The 19,932-nt window shown below is 49.9% G+C and overlaps 1 protein-coding gene across 2 annotated transcripts; it reads right to left on the minus strand.

The window, feature by feature from the left end:
* Positions 1–35: 35 nt before the first annotated feature.
* C2 (complement C2) lies at positions 36–13,611 on the minus strand. Of its 2 annotated transcripts, none has more exons than XM_058665290.1 (19): positions 13,532–13,611; positions 13,188–13,242; positions 12,839–13,045; positions 12,098–12,283; positions 9,830–10,003; positions 9,637–9,735; positions 9,301–9,434; positions 8,489–8,627; positions 7,425–7,562; positions 6,715–6,804; positions 2,122–2,262; positions 1,905–1,999; positions 1,722–1,833; positions 1,456–1,621; positions 1,290–1,366; positions 1,086–1,177; positions 759–888; positions 586–635; positions 36–475 (listed from the first exon to the last, which is right to left on the minus strand). In XM_058665290.1, the coding sequence occupies exons 2-19, from the start codon at positions 13,231–13,233 to the stop codon at positions 302–304; spliced, it is 2,250 nt and encodes a 749-aa protein (XP_058521273.1). In that variant the 5' UTR covers positions 13,234–13,242; positions 13,532–13,611; the 3' UTR covers positions 36–301. The 2 variants fall into 2 exon arrangements, with proteins under 2 accessions (XP_058521273.1, XP_058521275.1); XM_058665292.1 differs by having other exon boundaries at positions 759–885; positions 13,188–13,328; positions 13,532–13,542.
* Between the last annotated feature and the right edge of the window lie 6,321 nt (positions 13,612–19,932).

Raw genomic sequence — 19,932 nt, forward strand, 5'->3', positions numbered from 1 at the left:
CCCTGCCCCCAGTCCCTGGCAGAGGCACACACAGATGTGGAAATCCTAGATTTTTATTAATTTCATAACTGGAAAACCCCTTGGAAGGAGTCATGTGAACATGGGGCAGAGATCTGAGCAGAGGTGGGGACAACAGCAGCAGTACCAGGTTCCCTGGTTGCCCAGCCTGTGGGAGCTGCCTCTGGGCTCCCAGAGACCAGGTTTACTGAGCTAGGAGCAAGAAACACAAGCCATAGTGTCTGAGGGTGGGTGGTCAGGTAAGAGCAGGGACAAATGGCTGATCCTGGCAGGACACCACAGGTCAGAGGGGTAGAAAGTTTAGGACACCTTGGAGGTGCTCTCTCAGCCAGGGCTGCAGGCGGAAGAGGTTAATATGGAAGTCTCGGGGGGGCGGGCTCTTGCCATAGGGTGCTCTCTTACGCGTGTTTTTGCTGGTGACACAGGGGTTGTAAAGCCCCCAGCTCACCAAGCCCACCTGGGGAGAAGGAGAGAACAAGGTAAGGGCCCAGGTCCTTCCAAAGCCCCACCATCCTTAGCCTCTCAGCAGACAGCTGGTCACCCCAGTCCTACCCGCTCTCAGCTCACCTGAAAAAACCTGAACCTCCGCTCAAGGAAAATGGCTCCCCCAGACTCTCCTGCCAGTAGAGGACAAGGGACAGTGTCACGTAGGGCAGCTGCACCCACATGCTAGTCACCAGGAGATGGGCAGCCTTCCTCTTGGGAACACAGGCTTGGGGGAGCAGGGAGGGGGTGCCTACCCTTGCAGGGGTTGTCGTCCTGCTCAGTACCACTGCACAGGAACTGCTCTGTCACCACTTCGCTGATGTCTGTCAAGTTGGGGAACCTGATCTTGTCTTCAGACACGGCCCGGATGCAGTTATTCCACTGTTGGAGGGGTGAAGTGGGAGGAGGATGGGGTGAGCAACCTGCAGCACACCTGCCAGAGCAGCCAAGCTGAGAAGAGTGGCTTAGGCAGAGGGAGAAGGCAACCCGAGCTTCAGAGGGAAAGAGACCTCTTGGAGTTGCTGTGGCAAGTGGGAGGCTGGGGAGTGGACCGCTCCAACGTCTGCAGATATGAGACTCACCTCTGTGCCTGTCTTGAGGTTAACGTTCAACTGGTTCCCATTCAAGGCGACAAAATGTGCAGGCACACTCTGTTGGCTCAGTAGGTACTTCTCTGCAGCCAGGGAAAGGGCCTATGGCTGTGAATCCTTTCACCAGGCGTCCAGACTTCCTGCACCCCAAGCCCCGACTCTGGCTCATCATGCATCCAGTATCCCGGCACTCACCATGGTCCCGACAGGTACTGCCTTGGGGCTTTCGTAGAGCCAGATTGGCCTCCACTGTACAGGGCAGGCAGATGGGCCTGCAGAGAAGGGTGACCATCACACAAGCCCACTCAGTGCCTGCTCACAGCTGCCCTGCAGGCTGGCCTCCCTTCCCAATCTCAGACACCTGGCATGGGTGGACATCTTCACTTTCTGGGCCAGCTTCAGCAGGGCAATATCATCACCGTAAAACTCCTGGATGCCCTGGCTCTTCTTTGCATAGACATTGAACCCTGAGGGAATATGCACCTGCTCAATCCGGAATTCTTTGCCTTGCTGGGAGTTGGGATCCCCTGGGAACAATGTGTCCAGTTAGGTTGGGCCAGAGCTCCTGAAACAATAAGAGGCTGGGGGCTGCTGGTAGGGACTCCTGCCTGGAAGCCCCTGCCTTACCCACAGTGACCCTCCACAGGGAGCGGTCCTCAGCATTGATGAGGCAGTGAGCTGCTGTAAGGACCCACTGGTCGGAGATAAGAGCCCCTCGGCAGGTTTGCTGGGCCCTGGCCTGCAAGGAAGCAGATAATGTTCAGAGACTTTCACCTCTGGGAGCCAGCTCCTCCCCCACGTGCCTGGTACCTTAAAGGTGACATGCCAGGGTGTCCTCTCCTGATTGGAGGCATTGGCTGACATATTCCCCACCCCGCAGATGGTGTCTGTGAGCTTGGAGACATCTGTGGGTATGAGGACAGCACAAACGGAGAGTCATCACGTTCAGGTTCCCAGCCTAAGGCACCAGCGATCTATCCACCTCCCCTCCAGGCTCCCACATCTAGGCGGGGCATAGCTCACTCACCCAGCATGTGCTCAAAGACCTGCTGCAGATCCCTGGCATCCTGCAGGATGAAGGCGTGCCTCTCCCCGTCCTTCTTGGAGGCCAACTCATTCAGCTCTTTCCAGTCCACATCCAGCTTGCCCACACCAATGCCATAGATGTCTGATGGGGAGGAGGGAAGTCACCAGACCCCTATGGTTCGGGAGTCTTGGGCACTGGGAACAGGTGGCTGCAGTTTGGAACTATCTGTGCCCAACCAAGACCCGCCTCACCCTCAGGCTGGGCCCCACCTCCCTCACTCCTGCTGCCATCCTGACTTCATTTCTCCCCCACTGCCTGCTCTCTGCCTCCCTCCAGCATATAGCCTCCTGGAAGCTCCCAGATTTGCAGGCATCCCCCCACGCCAATGCCACCACCTCTGGCTCTGGGCATCTACCCCCAGATTTCTGCAGGGCTTACTTTCTCACCTTTTTAAGCCTTGGCTCCAATGTCACCTACTCAACCAGGCCCCCAGGCCTTGCTTTCTGAAACCCCAACGCCCCTGACACTGCGCCCTCCTTTCTATATCACCTCCCACCTGCTGCTGGTGCAAAATGATTTCCTAACATCTTGTTAATTGCCTACAAAGGATAGAATCATGCACACTCCCCTAAAAATTATATTCTAGGCCTAACCTAACCACTCATGCCTATGAATCTCACCTTACTTAAGAAAAACGATATTCAGACAGCTATCTCCACCAGTATGTACATGGCTGGTGCACACCAGAGTCAAGTCTGAGCATATCCCAAGCAAGATCTCTTGGAGAACTCCCCAACTAGACTGCGAGACCAAACCCAGACCACAGGGAAAATCACAAGATATGCGATTCAACCTCGGAGTGCATGTATCAGAACTGGGCCTCCTTGGTAACTGATACCCATGCAAATAGAGAACATACCCAAATAAACAAATGGGACTACATTAAGCGAAGAAGTTTCTGCACAGCAAAGAGAACAATCAACAAAGTAAAAAAGCAACCAACAGAATGGGAGAAGATCTTTGCACACTACACAGGAGACAAAGGGCTAATGTCCAGAATATACAAAGAACTCCAGAACAACAATAACATCAAAACAAACAAACCAGTCAAAAAAGGAGCATGGAAAATGAGCAGACACTTTGCAGAGAACATACCCAGATAGACATGGGACATGACAAGCAGCTCATCTAAGCCGAGAAGGAAAGCAGAGCAGGTGAAACAACTCTCCCTGTCATGTTTTACAGCAAGTATCTAGGTCTGTGGGCACTTTGAAGTAGACCTGCTCAGCCAATAGACCTTAGCAAGATTTTCTTAACCCTCGTGCAATGAAGCCACTACCTCAGAACTATTAAGACTAGTTAGGTAACACCCTTGGAACTCTTCCCCACATCGGGGTCTCTAAGGTACCATCAAATGACTGCCCCTAGCCCCAGGTGCTGGTGTAGTATGACAGCAAGGAAAAGCATTCCCCCACCTCCTCCCCACCCCTGTAAACACAAAAGAAGAAAAAATAAACTGGAAAACTGAAGCATTTATCTCACCCACCTTCCTCCACACCTTGACCCTCGCATGCTAATCAAAGGCCTGCCTGGGTATGCATCCTTTTCAACAATGTAATCAAAATTAAACATAAAATTTTAAATGTGTTACAAGAAAAATGGTGGGCCCAATGCAATAGTCTAGTGGCTAAATCTTCATCTTGCATGCACTGGGATCCCATATGGGTGCCAGCTCATGTTCCAGCTGCTCCACTTCCCTTCCAGCTCCCTGATTGTGGCCATGGGAAAGCAATAGATGGCCCAAAGCCAAAGCTCTTGACTCCTGGATTTGGATCAACTCAGCTCTGGCCATTGCAGCCACTTGGGGAGTGAACCAGCAGATGGATGATCTTTCTCGGTCTCTCCTGCTCTCTGTAAATCTGACTTTCCAATAAAAATAAATAAATCTTTTTTAAAAAGTGGTGTCTAGAGATGTAGTTGTTAAGTTCAAATGAGGCAATCCTAGATTAAGCTGAGCCTCCATTCAGTAACTGGAGTCCTTATAAGAAGGCTAGGATGGGCCCAGTGCAATAGCCTAGTGGCTAAAGTCCTCGCCTTGAACACGCCTGGATCCCATATGGATGCCAGTTCTAATTCCGGCAGCCCCGCTTCCCATCCAGCTCCCTGCTTGTGGCCTGGGAAAGCAGTCAAGGATGGCCCAAAGCTTTGGGACCCTGCACCCGTGTGGGAGACCCAGAAGAAGTTCCTGGCGTCTAGTTTCGAATTGGCTCAGCTCTGGCTGTTGCGCTCACTTGGGGAGTGAATCAACAGACGGAAGATCTTTCTCTGTCTCTCTCTCTCCTCCTCTCTGTATATCTGCTTTTCCAATTTAAAAAAATGAATTTTTTAAAACAAAAAAGAAGGATGGAGTTTGGGGATCTGTGTTGTTAAGACATTGCCCAACACACCAGCTTCCTATGTGAATGTTGGTTCAAGTCCTGGCTGCTCCACTTCTAACCAAACTCCCTGCTAACGCAGCTGAGAAAGCAGTGGAAGGTGATCCAGGTGCTTGGGCCCCCGCACCGACGTGGGAGACCTGGATCATCGGAAGCTTCTGGATTCAGCTTCACCCAGCCTAGGCTTTGGGGGCCATTTTGGGAGTAAACCAATGGAAAAATGATTGTGTCTCTCCCCTTCCACACCCCAGCCCGCTGTGTAACTCTGTCTTTCAAATAAATAAAGCTTTAAAAAAATGAAGAGGGGAGTTTGAACACAGATGAAAGGATACCACAGAGTGACACCAGCGTGCACCCAGGAAAGAAGGCGAGGTGTAGACGAAGCAGGGGTGGAAACTGTGCTGCCACAGGCCCTAGAAACACTTGGAGCCCCAGGAGCTGGAAGAAGCAGGGCAGGAGTCTTCCCCAGAGGCCCAGGTGGAACGTGGCCTTGCCCACTGCTTGTGGCCTAACCCCAGCTGTGAGCAAAGTCTGGCCTGCCTTTGCAACTCTCAGGGCTACTGTCGCTTGTTACTGTAGCCCTGGGAAACTAACAAACACTTCCTTCAGTTCACAACCAAGCAGGTGTTTTGTTGTTGTTGTTGTTGTCGTTGGCACTGAAGCCCCAGCACTCAGGACAGTGTTTGCCCCAGGCACCCGCGAGGGGATCTAAGGTCACTGAATGGGTAACAAGAGCTCACGGTCTTACATCATTAAATGTAGGTGCTAGAAGAAAGGCCTAAAATCACCTCTTCCCATGGAAGGCCTTGGCCCCTTACAATCATCACTATAGGCCATGGGCAAAGACAGACCCACCAGGGGGTGGGCCACAGGATCCATTCTCTCCCACCCTTGCACCATTTGTGGTTCACTTCATTCCCAGAAGGCTCTGCAGGACACTTAGACCGAGGGAGTTCTTTAGCCACAGCCCGGACAGCAACAGCGCCAGTGGGAGCTCCCTTGTGCCTCTTTGATTTCTCCTTCTTTCTCATCAGGTGTGGTTGAACCCTTAACCCTAGCCTTCTGTTGCTACGGAGGAAGGTGGAGGGTCTGAGTTTTGCCTTCCTAGGGCTGAAGTTTAAGAGGAATTAGTTTGTTCCTGAGAGGTAGGAAGAGGACAATGTGAGGAAAGCATTGCTCCAAAATTCCCTTCTGGCCAAAGATCAGTGCAATCTGCACTTAAGCTGAACTGGAGATATTGTTGGGACAGCTGGCTCCAGGACCATACAAGGCCCATGAAATCATTTGGTGTGGCCCTTCCAAGGCAATCTCCAATAGAGTCCAAAATTCAGTACATTTGCAGCAGGCTCATCTTGAAGTGGATAACTGTGTATGGGCTGTGAATGAGACTATAGATGTCCAGATGGCCTTAGGCAGAGAAAAAGCTTCCCCACCTCTGCTCTGGAGGAAGAATTGCTTAGGCCATGGGAGCTATCTATATGGCTTAGAGAAACAATAAGGAATGCAGGTCTCATTACAGGTGGTAATGACGGTGGTGATGATGGCTGTGGTGACAGTGGCTAACATATTACACTGAGTGTCTTTCTGAGCCTTTTCTCCATTGTACTGAATTAGGTCCCAGGAACACTTCCTCTTACAGACAAAGAAGTTGCCCGCCGGGACCCGACATGATGGCTCAACTGGCTAATCCTCTATCTGCAAACACCCTCATCCCATTTGTGCTCTGCTTTGTGCCCCACTTCCTATCCAGCTCCCTGCTTGTGACCTGGGAAAGCAGTGGAGGATGGCCCAAAGCCTTGGGATCCTGAATCCACATGGGAGACCAGAAAGAAGCCCTAGGCTTCTAGCTTCAGATCAGCTCAGCTCCAGCTATTGCAGCCATTTGGGGAGTGAACCAGTGGATGCAAGATCTTCCTTTCCGTAATCTGATTTTTCAATAAAAATAAATAAATCTTTTTAAAAAAGCCAGTCACAGCCCATAAAAGATGAAACCAAAGTTGCAGCCACAGGCAATTTGACACAAGGTTCTTGCCCACACAATGGCACAGATGTATAGCCATGAACCTCTGAGCCACAGCCTTGAGGCCGGCGCCCCAGATGGAGGCCTCATTGCCCCCTCCAGGGCCAGCACAGATGGGGTGGGAAGCGGGAGGCTCACCCAGATAGTCATTCCTGTTGTTCTTGATGTTGAGGATATCCTTGATGTTACTGACAACGGGCTTGGGAGAGCCACCCATGTTGGATTTGCCTAAAGCACAGAAGGGGAAGGATCATTCTTCTGGGTGAAGGGCAGGATTCCCCGGATACACCAGAGGAGCGAGGAAGCTCAGGAAACTCAACCCTCGAGCTGCCCCTGTAGGTTTCAAAACACACTGTCTACTGAGGTTGTCTGCATTCCAGGCTCTGAGCCAAGAGCTCAGGTAATTCCTCTCATTTAACTCCCAGGATAGGTGCATATCCTGGGTTCACGGACAAGAAGGCCAAGTCCCACAGAGGCTGTATAACTGGAGCAACATCTAGAGGCAAACACCGGAAGCCCAACGTGCTGCAGACTGCCGCTCCCCACCACGGCACTCGCAGCTCTTGCCAGAAGCCCTGCCTCCCCGTGCAGCTCTCTGCTGCTGCCCAGAATGGGTTCAAATCAAATCCCAAGGTGCTTTTCCCACAACCTGCTTGAGCTGCTCTCCATAGAACTCGTGTGAGGAAGGGAGGGAAGGCAGCTATCATTACCAGCATATCACTGTAGTTACTGTCATCACTGTCAACAGTGTTTTGATTTTAAAACCAGAAATGGGGACCCAAATTGGCAGAGGGAGAAGCAGAACCCAGGCTTCCACCCTTCCACCCTGTAAGTCTCACTGCACCCACCATCTGTCAGAAGGATGATGGCATGTCGGATTTCCTGCCAGGCTGTTTCCTTGTGAAGGCGTTGTATCTGATTACTTATCATGTTTAAGACAGCCTCTAGTGCCTTGTAGATGTTGGTGCCGGTTCCATTCTCATGATCTAGATGATGCCAAAAGGAAGCATTCACTCAGAAACCTTGCGCCTGCTGCCTAGGGAAGGGATCATTGCACCCTAACCACTGGAACGCAGCTTAGTAATGGGTTTACTATGCTCAGGCCTTGGCCATCCAGAGAGTCAGCATCACTACAGGTTTAAACCCCGAAAGTCTTTCCAGGGACTGGCCCTGTGGCACAATGGGTTAAGCCATTGCCTGTGATCCCAGCATCCCAAGTGGGTGTTGGTTCAAATCCCAGTAAGTCCACTTCCAAGCCAACTCTGTTAATTTGCCTGGAAAAGAAGTAAAAGATTGCCCTGGGCCTGGGCCTCTGCCACTCACACAGAAAAATAGATGGAGCTCCAGGTTCCTGCTTGAGCCAGGCCCAGCCCTCTTATTACAACCGTTTAGGAAATGAATCAGCAGTTCTCTTTCTCACTTTCTCTCTCATGCTATCCTTATCTCTGTAACTCTGCCTTTCAAATAAATGAATACATTTAAAAAAAATAAATTCAGGTCCTTCCACCTTAGAAATTTCCCATGTATCATCCCATCTAAGACTGCTCTAAAGTCCCAAGAAACAAAGACGAGGTTCTCAAAGGACTCGGTTGGTTTAGCCATCTGCTACCTGCCACCCAAGTCATCTTATACCGTGTGCATGTGAGTGTTGCAGGGAGACTGCGGTGTTGAGTCGTGAAAGCTATACCACATGGTTTTGGTGTCTGGCAGGGGCTTAGGACCAGCAGAACGCATCAGAACACACCATGCATTCATGTAAGGCATGAGGTGCTGGAACCTGAGACCATCACACCCTGATCCTGGACTGGGACACCAGCCCAGAGCCCCAGGCCCCCAAGTGTCACCAAGAAGCCTGCCCCTGTTTCTTGTCCAGGGCTCATCCTCCCTTCCCTTCACTGGCTGACACCTGTACCTTCATACTTGGCATTCTCCAGGCTGCTGATCACTTCCGTCATGTCCCGGGAGTTCTCATGCAGGATGGACGTGATGACTTTGGGCTGGGAGGCAAAGGTGATGACGGCGACATTCAGATTGATCTCAAAGCTAAAGATCTGCAAAGGGCAAGTCAGAGGCAACATGAGGGGTGGTGGTGGATGTGTGACTGTGAGAGACCCAGCAGAGGATTCTCGAGGGAGCAGAGAACCTATAGGGAGATGGATGGAGATGAGGTCCACATGGAGCCTCCTCCTAAAGAATTACACTGTGGGTGTCAGCCTGGTGAGGCCACCACAACTTGTGATGCTGGCATCACTTACTGGAGTGTTGCTCCACTTCCGATCCAGCTCCCTGCTAATGCACTCAGGAACACAATGGATGATGGCCTGAGTACTTGGGTCTCTACCATCCATACGAGAGACTCAGATGCAGTTCTGGGACCCTGGCTTTAGCCTGGTCCAGTCAGCCTTGGCTGTTGCAGCCATTTGGAGAATGAACCAAAGGATGAAAGAGCTCTATATCCATCTCTTCTTTTTTCTTTGTTACTTTGTCTTCAAATAAATACTTTAAAAATAAATTTTTAACTTAAAAACAAACAGGAGGAAAAACCATCTATTGATGTGGATTATTGCAAAAAGCATGGTTATGAAACATGGAGCAAGTGAGGAACTGGAAGTAGTGGTCTCCAAATGCTGCTATTCATGCATCCTGTCTGTCTCGGGAGATGGGGACTGGAAGCAGAGCAAGAGCCCGCAAGCGTGGATGGTGTCCTGCATGCGGTTTCCTGACCCTGTCCACCATGTGTATGGCGCTCTCTTTGAAAATGTCAAAGGTCTCTTCAGACACACTCTGGGAAGCATCCAGAAGCAGGTACAAGTTCAGGTGACCCGAGCGTTGGATTTGGATTTTGCGGCCCAGGTTTTCTGGAGAAATGCAAGAGGAACAAGTTCAGAGGCCCAGGCCTTCCCAAGCTCTTTGCTAGGGAGATGGTGAGAGTGGGGTGCAGCCTCCCAGACTCCCCTGCAGTGGCTGAGCCCACCACAGGCTCCATTGGCCCCTGGGAGGCTCACTTGTGCCTGCTCCAACACAGGCCCAGCTCCTGCAGCCCCTGCCTCAAACACTCACCCTTCTTCATCTGGGTGGGATTGGTGGCTCCAAACACATGGGTCAAGGAAGTGCCCAAAGCAGAAGCCACATCCTCAGGGAAGTCATACGAGTAGGGTTCTGGTGGGAAGAGTCACCCAGGAATCAGCTGGAAGCCTGGGCCCAGTAGGCTCCCAGCCTCCCTGGGGATGGGAAGGGCAGGGCGGCTACTCACGGCGGCAGATGGGCTCTGTCCCACTCCAGACCCCGCTGCCCTGGCACTCCCGCTCTGCAGACCCTGTCAGCACTAAATTCGAGGAGCAGCGGTATTTGACCTTGTCCCCATGGCCAAAGCGGGAGCCTGTCCGCACAGCGCCCACTGAAACCCCCGGGTTGGGGCAGTGACCAGCTGGTGGTGAACAAAGGAAGAAAGACAGAGGTGAACAGGACACCAAGGATCCTGGCCACCCAGCCCCATGCACTCTTCCTGCCAGACTCCACCCTCAGACCACAGGGCCACCAAGGGTCCTTTGGACACACCCAAATTGTGCTTCCCCAGGGGTATTGATGGACAGCCTTGAGGAGGGTGACATGTATAGCAGCCTTGGTGGCCAGCTGCAGCATTGTATTCTGAGGCAGGGACTTGGTCAGTGTCTGTTTCAGAGCTCCAGGTAAGATGTGGGTTGAGGAGCCCCTACCGGCCCTGAGTGAAGAATATTTGCATTTCGTAAACTTCAAGGAGACATCACCATGCACTTCCTCAAATAGCCAGCACTAAAATGCCACATGATGGAGAGGCTGCAGAGTGACTGGAGCTCTGCCCCACTACAGCAGTGTTCGTCAGTGACACTGTCCGTTTTGGCCAACAGGTGCCAGTCTGGCATCTTGCCTGACATTGAGATCATTAGTGGCAGGGACACAGCCGTGTCACTAGGCACGTGTGAAATGCTCATTGAGCTTCACCTCTGTATGGCGGAAAACCACACAGCAGCAAAAACCAACAAGCTGCCAGTACGTGTGCCACAGGGATAGCACTCTCAAAGGTGGAATGCTAACAGAAGCTGGGGCAAACGGCATGGCTGTGTGCTTTCATCTAGATGAAGTGGGAGGACAAGCTGCTCCTGAGAGGGGACAGGGGTCAGAAGAGAGGTTGCCTTGTGGGAGGGAACAGGAAGGGCTTCTGTCTTGGAAGCTAGAAGCATTCACGAAGCTAAAGGCTTGAATTTTGTATACTTTGCTATAGCTGGATAACAAATACTTCAGTTTTACAGGCCTGGCGGCGTGGCCTAGCGGCTTAAGTCCTCGCCTTGAACACGCCAGGATCCCATATGGGCACCGGTTCTAATCCCGGCAGCTCCACTTCCCATCCAGCTCCCTGCTTGTGGCCTGGGAAAGCAGTCAAGGAAAGCCCAAAGCCTCGGGACCCCTTCGGATAGGCACAGCACCAGCCATTGCGCTCACTTGGGGAGTGCATCATCGGACGGAAGATCTTCCTCTCTGTCTCCTCCTCTCTGTATATCTGACTTTGTAATAAAAACAAATAAATCTTTAAAAAACAAAACAAAAGACAAATACTTCAGTTTTAAACTAAGTGACATTTGTGTTTGAAAAAAATTTGACCAGGACTGAAGAGCACAAGTCACAGGCCATCGGGTGGGCCTTGGGTGAGGAGACAGTCCTGCTACTGTGTGGACTCCGCTTGCTCAGCTCTACAACCCCAGAGCTCCCCAGCCCCACAGGGAATCCTGGGGTTCCTGCTTCTGTCCAGCAAACCCGTCACCCCCACAGGGGCAGTAACAACCACGCCGGAGGCTTCAGATGCTCACTGATGATCCGAGCATTTGGCACACATGGCAACCCCAAGGGGTCAGCACTTCTAGCCCCAGTGTGTCACTAAAGCAAAACAATACAAAACTGAGGCATACAGAGGCTAAACTGCCTGCCCCAAAGGCTATCCGAGTCAAGGCCAAGGAGCCGGCATTTGACCTTGCAGTTAGAACACCCAAATCTGGGTTCAAATCCAGGCTCCATCCCCAGTTCCAGCTTCTTGGTTATGCAGACTCTGGGAGGCAGCAGTGACAGCTCGAGTCATCTGTGTGGGAGACCTGCGCTGGGTTCTTGGCTCCCGCTGTGGCCTGGCTCAGCCCCAGCCACTGCGGGCATTTAGGGAATGAATCAGTGGATGGAAGCCTCCATCCCTCAAATAAAATGAAAAATAAAATAAAATAAACTTAGTTGAACCCAACGCTGGCTCCAGAGACAAGGTACTTAGCACAGCAGTCTACTTCCCTGTCTCTCCCCCAGCGAGTCCTCCCTGCACTGAGGTATGTGCAAAAGCAGAGCAGGGTGTGTGGAGCCTGTGTGGGATCTGAAGCTTTGTACCAACCACCCAGGGCAAGGTGAACCCTGATACCTCCAAGGGTGCTCGTTGTGGCGCTCCAAGCACCAGCTCCCACAGACATGCCCTGGGAACTCACTTGGCTGCAGCAGCCAGGGCACTCACCCCCATTGTCGCACACTGCTGTCTCTCCATCCCACATGCCGTTGGGGCGACAGTGCCGCACAGGTGAGCCCTGCAGCGTGAAGCCATCCTCACACTGGAAGCTCACATTGCTGCCCACAGGGTAGGCAGCCAGCCGTGGAGTGTACATGCCATTCTCAAAGGACACAGGAGCTGGGCAGCGCACAGCTGGGAGAGAGAGTGGGGAATACAGAGTGAGGTGGTAACCCCTGAGCTGGGTACTGGGCAGCTCATCATTCTGCTGGGATGCTTGGGTGTGGTCTCTCAGCCACCACAACACACAAACAGCCAGGTGACTTCTGCCCCGTGGCTGTCAGTGGCAACGGGTTCGATCTCAGCAACTTCCACAATTCACGCCAATTCATTAATAAATAACCACTTTCCTCGACTGCCTGAGGACAGTGGCCACCCGCACCCTCCTCCTGGGGTCCTCAGTTATCTGTGAGATGCCTGGACCATTCAGCATCCATTTTTAGTGGTCTCTGCTACATGGGCAACTGTAAAGCAAAAGTTATCTGTGGCAACCAAGTGGCCACAGTCGCCACCAAAGTCCAACGGGTGATGGACAATCTCCAAAATACCTTGCAAAATACCTCCACATAAGTGGCCTGGTCACACCCACTCCGTCCCTGTTCCACACATTGTGTTAATCCCCATCCTAAAGGCAAGGTGGGGGATGGCCCCTGCTGGGGTTCCCTGAGCAGTGCTGGCCAGGAGCCTTACGTTTGCAGATGGCCCTGGTCCACCGCGTGCTTCCCGGAGTCCACCACTGTCCGTTTCTCTGGCACAGTCGCGACGGTGGGAATGGGTAACGGCCTTGGGGGCAGGAGTAGGTGAGGAGGCTGCCGGGAGCCCAGCCATGGCTGAGGGTGAAGGTACCCCCAGTGATGTTCACATTCTGAGTGCAGGAAGGAAGGGCAGGTGCCAGGGCTGCAGGCATGGGCACAGGCAAAAGAAAAAAGTCACTGACCAAAAGGGAAAGCAAAAGACACCAAGCACTCACACCTGGACTCCAACCTAAGAAAATCTGCCTCACCCACAGACCCCAAAATCCCCGTCCACCACCTCCTACCTGGATACAGGAGCAGCAGGCACAAGAGAGCGGTCGGCAGGCCCATGGCATCCACCTGGGGGCAGAGAGAACAAAACTGACAGAGGAAGAGATCGTCTGACTTCCCGAAAAGCAGGGCTGGCTCAGCAGCTGCTACATTTCCTGCCGGAAAACGAAAATGAGAGAGTGGCGAGGGGGACGACTTCTTGTTTAGGAGCAGAGCAAGCAGGGCCTGGGGGCTGAGCGGAGGGCAAAAACCTTTGCCCTGATGACCCTCCGAATGGCAGGCCCTGTTGACTGCTCCCGAACTCCACCTGGCTGTCGCACACAGGTACACACACACACACACGCCCTCATACACTCACCTGTGCACACTTGTCCCCACAGACTCTTGGTGTTGTATGTATTATCTAAGCACACAAACTGACAGACCATCCAAGTATTGTGAAACATTTTGTGTTCAGTAAAGTTTCGTTTCCTTTCAGACTTTGCCAAGTGGATTTTAATCCCTGTGAAAATCATACTGCCTTCTTGAATATAACCCTCAAGGGATTGAGATGGATTTTCCTAGAATTTGTTCTTCAATAGGAAGAGTTCCAGTCCCTTTCCTCCCCGAAGTCTTATTCCCAGAAAGAATCGAAAGACACGCATGAAATCAGCAATTGGCTGCGGAGCCAGCAAAAAGGTTTAGACCATTTTTTGTGGACACTTCCAGTAGACTAAATTCCCAACGTAGAACATAAATTTAATTGGGGTTGACTATCTGAAGGAAACAAAGTATTTTGGATTAGGAGTACTTTTTTCTTTCTTTTTAAGATTTTATTTTTTACTACAAAGTCAGATATACAGAGAGAGGAGGAGAGACAGAGAGGAAAATCTTCTGTCCGATGATTCACTCCCCAAGTGACTGCAACAGCCGGTGCTGTGCCGATCCGAAGCTGGGAACCTGGAACCTCTTCTGGGTCTCCCATGTTGGTGCAGGGTCCCAAAGCCTTGGGCCATCCTCAACTGCTTTCCCAGGCCACAAGCAGGGAGCTGGATGGGAAGTGGAGCTGCCGGCATTAAAACCAGCGCCCATATGGGATCCAGGCGCATTCAAGGCGAGGACTTTAGCCACTAGGCCACGCTGCCGGGCCCTCTTTCTTTTTTTTTTTTTTAATCTATTTATTTTTATTTGAAAAGGCAGAGTTACACAGAGAGAAGGAGAGACAGAAACAGAGAGTTCTTCTCTTTGCTGGTTCACTTCCCAAACAGCCGCAACTACCAGAGCTGAGCCAGAAGCTTCTTTTGGGTCTTCCAAGAGGATGCAGGGGCCCAAGCACTTGACTCATCTTCCGCTGCTTTCCTAGGCACATTAGCAGGGAGCTGGGTCCGAAGTGGAGCAGCTGGGACTCAAGCCAATGCCCCCTATGGGATGCTGGCATGAGGGCAAGCGCCTGCAAGTCATAACCTGCATGTGTATGAAATGTGTGTTCATCTCCCAATCCTACAGAAATCTCTTACTGTATTTTTCACTTTATTTAAAAGAGACACAAAGAGACAGCCAGAGAGCTTGTTCGCTCTCCAAAGGCCCACAACAGCCAGGGCTGAATCAGGCCAAAACCAAGAGCCAGAAACTCAACTCTGTGACTTTCCTGTGACCTGCAGGGACCCTCTCAGGGTGCACATCCGTAGGAGGCTGGAACAGAAGCAGAGTAGCCAGTACTGGAATCAGGCTCTCGCTCTAGGACAGCAGCCTCAAGGACAGTATCCCAAGCGGCCTCTTAACTGCTTCAGTATCCTTTCAGACAGCATGGGGTATAAATAAATAAGACCGATCAAAAATGAAGCAGCTGGGTGAAAGTTTGACGTGGGAGCTAAAGTGCCCACAGCAGGGTTTGATATCCAGCTTCCTGTTAATGCAGCCCTGGGATGATTCAAAGAACTGGGTTCTGGTCTTCTATCTGAGAGGCCTGAGCTGAGTTCCAGATCCCAGCTTTGGCCCTGGCCCAGCCTCAGCTGTGGTAGGCATTTGCAAAATGGGCTGGATGATGGCAGCTGTTTCCTGTGTATGTGTATTTCTCTGTACATTTATTTCTGTTTTTCAAAAAAAAAAAGTATTTTGAAGAAGCTGAGAAGGGCCTGGTACCATGGTGTAACAGATGAATCCTCTGCCTGAGGGCTGGCATCCCATAGGCGCACGAGGCTGAGTCCTACCTACTCCGTTTTGGATCCAGCTCCCTGTTAATGCACCTGAGAAAGCAACAGAGAATGGCTCAAGTGTTGGGCCTCTGCACCAACATGGGAAACGCTGAAGAAGCACCTGGCTTCTGGCTTCACTTCCCCGGCAGCTCCACTTCCTAACCAGCTCCTTGCTTTGTGGCAGGAGAGGACAGCCCAAAGCTTTGGGACCCTGCACCTGCATGGGAGACCTAGAAGGGACTTTTGCCTCCTGGCTTCAAATCGGCACAGCACCGGCGGTTGTGGTCACTTGGGGAGTGATTCATCGGACGGAAGACCTTCCTCTCTATCTCTCCTCCTCTCTGTATATCTGACTTTGTAATAAAAATAAGTAAATCTTTAAAAAAAAAAAGAATTTAGGCATGGTGCTTGGGACACATACATCCTGTGTCAGAGTGCCCGGGTTCAAGTCCTGCCTCTGCTTCTCAATTCCAACTTCCTGCATCACCTAGCAGGCAGTAGGGGATGGCTCAGGTGGTTGGGTTCCTGTCACCTACTTGGGAGACTTGAGTGATTTTCTAGCTCTTAGCTTCAGCCTGGCCAGTCCCGGCTGTTGTAGGCATTTGGAAAGTGAAAGTAATGCAAGCTGCTCTCACTCTTTTTTTCTCTCTCTTTAATAAACAAACAAACAAACAAACAAGCAAATTTTCAAAAATTTAAAGGGACCTTTCTTGAATTTCTCCCAATGTTTTTTTTTTTAAAGATTTATTTTATTTTTATTACAAAGTCAGATATACTAAGAGGAGGAGAGATAGAGAGGAAGTGGAGCTGCAGGGATTAGAACCAGCAGCCATATGGGATCAAGGCGAGGACCTTAGCCACTAGGCCACGCCGCCAAGCCCCTCTCCCAATGTTTTTTTAAGATTTATTTGTTTTTATTACAAAGTCAGATATACAGAGAGGAGGAGAGACAGAGAGGAAGATCTTCTGTCCAATGATTCACTCCCCAAGTGAGCGCAACAGCAGATCCTAAGCCAGGAGCCAGGAGACTCCTCTAGGTCTCCCACGCGGGTGCAGGGTCCCAAGGCTTTGGGCCATCCTTCATTGCTTTCCCAGGCCACAAGCAGGGAGCTGGATGGGAAGTGGGGCTGCTGGGATTAGAACCGGTGCCCATATGGGATCCAGGCGCTCAAGGTGAGGACTTTAGCCGCTAGGCCATGCCGCTGGGCCCTCTCCCAATGTTTTATTATGTCAATTTGACAAAATTAATAAAAGTCAGAATCCTGACTTTTCTTCCTTAAGTAATTACACTCTCAGATTCTCCAAATTTTTCTTGGGTCACTGGAATAGTATTTTTTTTTAAAAAAAGATTTATGTATTTTTATTTGAAAATCAGAATTAGAGAAGGACAGAGAGAGAGAGAGAGAAAAAGAGAGAGAGAAAATATTCCTCTGGTTCACTCCCCAAATGGCCACAACAGCAGTCGAAGGTGGCCCAAAGTCTGGGGATCCTGCGCCCATGTGGGAGGCTTGGCAGAAGCTCCCGGCTCCTGGCTTTGACCTGGCCTGAGCCAGCCATTGGAGAGTGAACTAGTGGGTGGAAAATCCTTCAATTTCTCTCTTTCTCTCTGCCTTTCAAATGAAATAAACAAATATTTTTTTGAAAAATATTTTTTATTGTAAAGTCAGATAAACAGAGTGTTCTGCCCAGATTTTGAGGTCCTCAGAAAGCACCAAGAGTCTGAAGTCGATACAAGTGTACAAGGATGGTTTATTTAAGCTCGGCATGTCCGGGTTTGGGTTCTTGGTTGAGAGCAGGCAGCTGACTGACTGACTAACCAACCGGCCAGCTGGGATCAACATGTTTTACCAGAATGAAGCCCCCTTCCCCCAATAGCACATTCACAGGGTTTTTATAGGGGCAGTCCACAATAGCTTGAAAAGGGACAATTCACAATAACCTGCAAGGTGAGGGGGAAATAATCACACATTTCCTACCTATCTCGGTTGGATAGCCCCTGCCTGGCTCTTCTCGTCCAGCAATTAAGGTAACCACCCACTTAACCACAGGTACAGAACCTGTGCCATCCTCTGCTGCTTTCCCAGGTGCATCAGCACGGAGCTGGATCAGAAATGGAGCAGTTGGAACTCAAACTGGCATCCATTTGGGATGCTGGCACTGCAGAGCGTGACTTTACTCACCCTGCCACAACAGCAATTCTATAAACTTATCTTTCAGTTCAGTTTTTCCACAGACTTTTTGACATCCCCTGCCCTAACACATTTAGAGGCTCAGAAAAGGATTCTGACCAAGCCAACTCCGAGTTCTCCCCCATAGCCGGGCTCTGGCAGGCCCCTCAGCCCCAGGGGCCACCCTGTAGCTCCTGTGATAGCTTAAACAATATGTCAGAAGCAATATGTGCTCTTATAAAAAATGTGTTCTGTCCCTCCCCCATCCACCCAGAGGAAATAATAGGAAAATGGTAAGTTCCTTAGGACAAAATGGTAAGTTTCTTTTCATGCTTGGGATATGGTTCTGTGCATAGTAGGTACTCAGCAAATGTTCCCAAAGAATTGGTTCCTCAACAGTTAAATTACTGAGTACCTGCTCCAAGATAAACACTCCACCAGATCCTTTGGATGGAAAGGTAACTCAAAACATGTAAATGAATTACTGCAGTACTGTGAGAAAAGTACAATTAAAAAGCTAGCTATAAAGTATAGGGGTAAATAGAGAAGTGATTATGTCTTGAAAAAAGTTGGGAAGTCTTGTCTTCTAGAGATCATTTTTAAGCTGATTGTTGGAAGAATTAGGGACTTGCCAGATGGAAAAGTCCAGGCAGAATGTAACACAAAGTGAAAAGGCCAAAATCTAGGAATGACAGAGTGTGTTCCTAGTTTGTTTGTTTGTTTGATTGTACTGCCTTTGTTTCAGGAAGAATTTAAGGTAATTGATGTTCCAGTCTTTTCATACTGGAGTGGTTAGAGATGAGACTCAAAGATGGCAGGAAGTATATTATCAAGAGTTTTGTAATTGATGCTTGAATATGAATTTTATATACTGGAAAACGAACCCAAGAGGACTGATAATCAGATTTGTTGTGAATTTTCTGTATATTGAATGAATGAAGATAGAAATTGAAGATTAATATGTACATTTACATGATTTCCTTTTTGTAAAAGGCAAAAGTGCATTTATGTGTGTTTATATATACTTGTATATACAAAGGAAAATGTTTCAAAGGATATACTTTAACTTGTTCCCAGTGATAACCTCTGGGGAATGGGATTAGAGGGAAGGGGATTTATGTGGCTGTCTGTATACTGGGTGGGATATTGTGCTTTTATTTCTGTATTTGAATTTTTAATAAATATGTATTATTTATAATTTTAAAAAAAGAAAATGATGACGATAAGGCTAGGTCTTCTGAAACACTTCTGGGACATATCCATGTCCTGCCTTTGCCATAACCTTGGGTTTTTGGAAACTTTGGAAAGAGAAGTGAAAGTGCCTATCTCATTCCAGGAAATATTTTCTTTCACAGTTCAGGCAGTAAACAGTAGTCTGATCGGCCCAAATTGTTTTTCTGTAAACAGAATTGGAAGGACTGTTTGCTTGGTCCTTGTTCCCACTAGATGGGATGTGGCTCTCACTGTTGGGTTCACAGTGTTTACACTGACTGGGTATCTGTGTAGTTAGGTATCAGTGTAGCTGATTCCTGCCATAAACCAATATTCTCTTAGTTGGTTTGATGATTGTTACTTAAATCCCCCTTAACATGGCTAATGGGACTGCTCCCCTCTTTCACGTGCGACAGAACAGTACAGTTCACCGGTCAGCACCAGCTGGTGAATAAAAACTCCCGAGCTACGAGTCTGCCTCCGACTCATTTTTGGGACGGATTGATTTGGTCAACTCACAACAATGGTGAACTTCATGTCCTCACCCATTCTCTACACAAACAATTCTGATAAAATAACCAAGAAAACAGAGGCAGAGCAAGGTCTTTCGAGCGACACAAGGTCAGTCCCCTACAAAGCCCAAGTCAGAGTGGTGACCTTGGCAACCATGGCTGAGTACTCAGTGGTGAGCTGGGAAGCAGGGAGGGACAGCCACCCCAGCGGCTGGACTCAGTCTGTGACAATGCTTTTCTTGTAACCCAGCCAATGGAGGAGAGCACCCCCTCCCTCTTCTGGGTGCCCTGCTGCAGGAAGGACAAGTTGGGACAACCTTCTGCCCTCACCTCCAGGTGTTGCCACGAGGTATGGAGGGAATCTTCCAGGCAGGAGGAACAAACAGCCATGCTCTGCTTTCCTGCAGGGTGCAAAGGATAGCTTCATTCTAGTAGAATTGTCTCCAGCTCCCACATGGTGGGGAAAATCCAGGTTTTGACTTGAGAGAACCCAAAATTTCAGATCCAGTTTGGCAAAACGATTAACTGTTTCAAAACCTCACTCGCCCTATTTCGTCACTTGTCACACATAAGCCATTTATAAAATATACCCACCTTAAAAAGTTGCCTCTAATAATTCAGTCAGGACTGTCAGAAGAGGATCTACTGCTCCGAATATGTGATATGGGAAAGAACAGGCATTCAAGGGAGGTG

The sequence above is a fragment of the Ochotona princeps genome, chromosome 1, assembly GCF_030435755.1.
Source record: "Ochotona princeps isolate mOchPri1 chromosome 1, mOchPri1.hap1, whole genome shotgun sequence".
NCBI lineage: Eukaryota > Metazoa > Chordata > Mammalia > Lagomorpha > Ochotonidae > Ochotona > Ochotona princeps.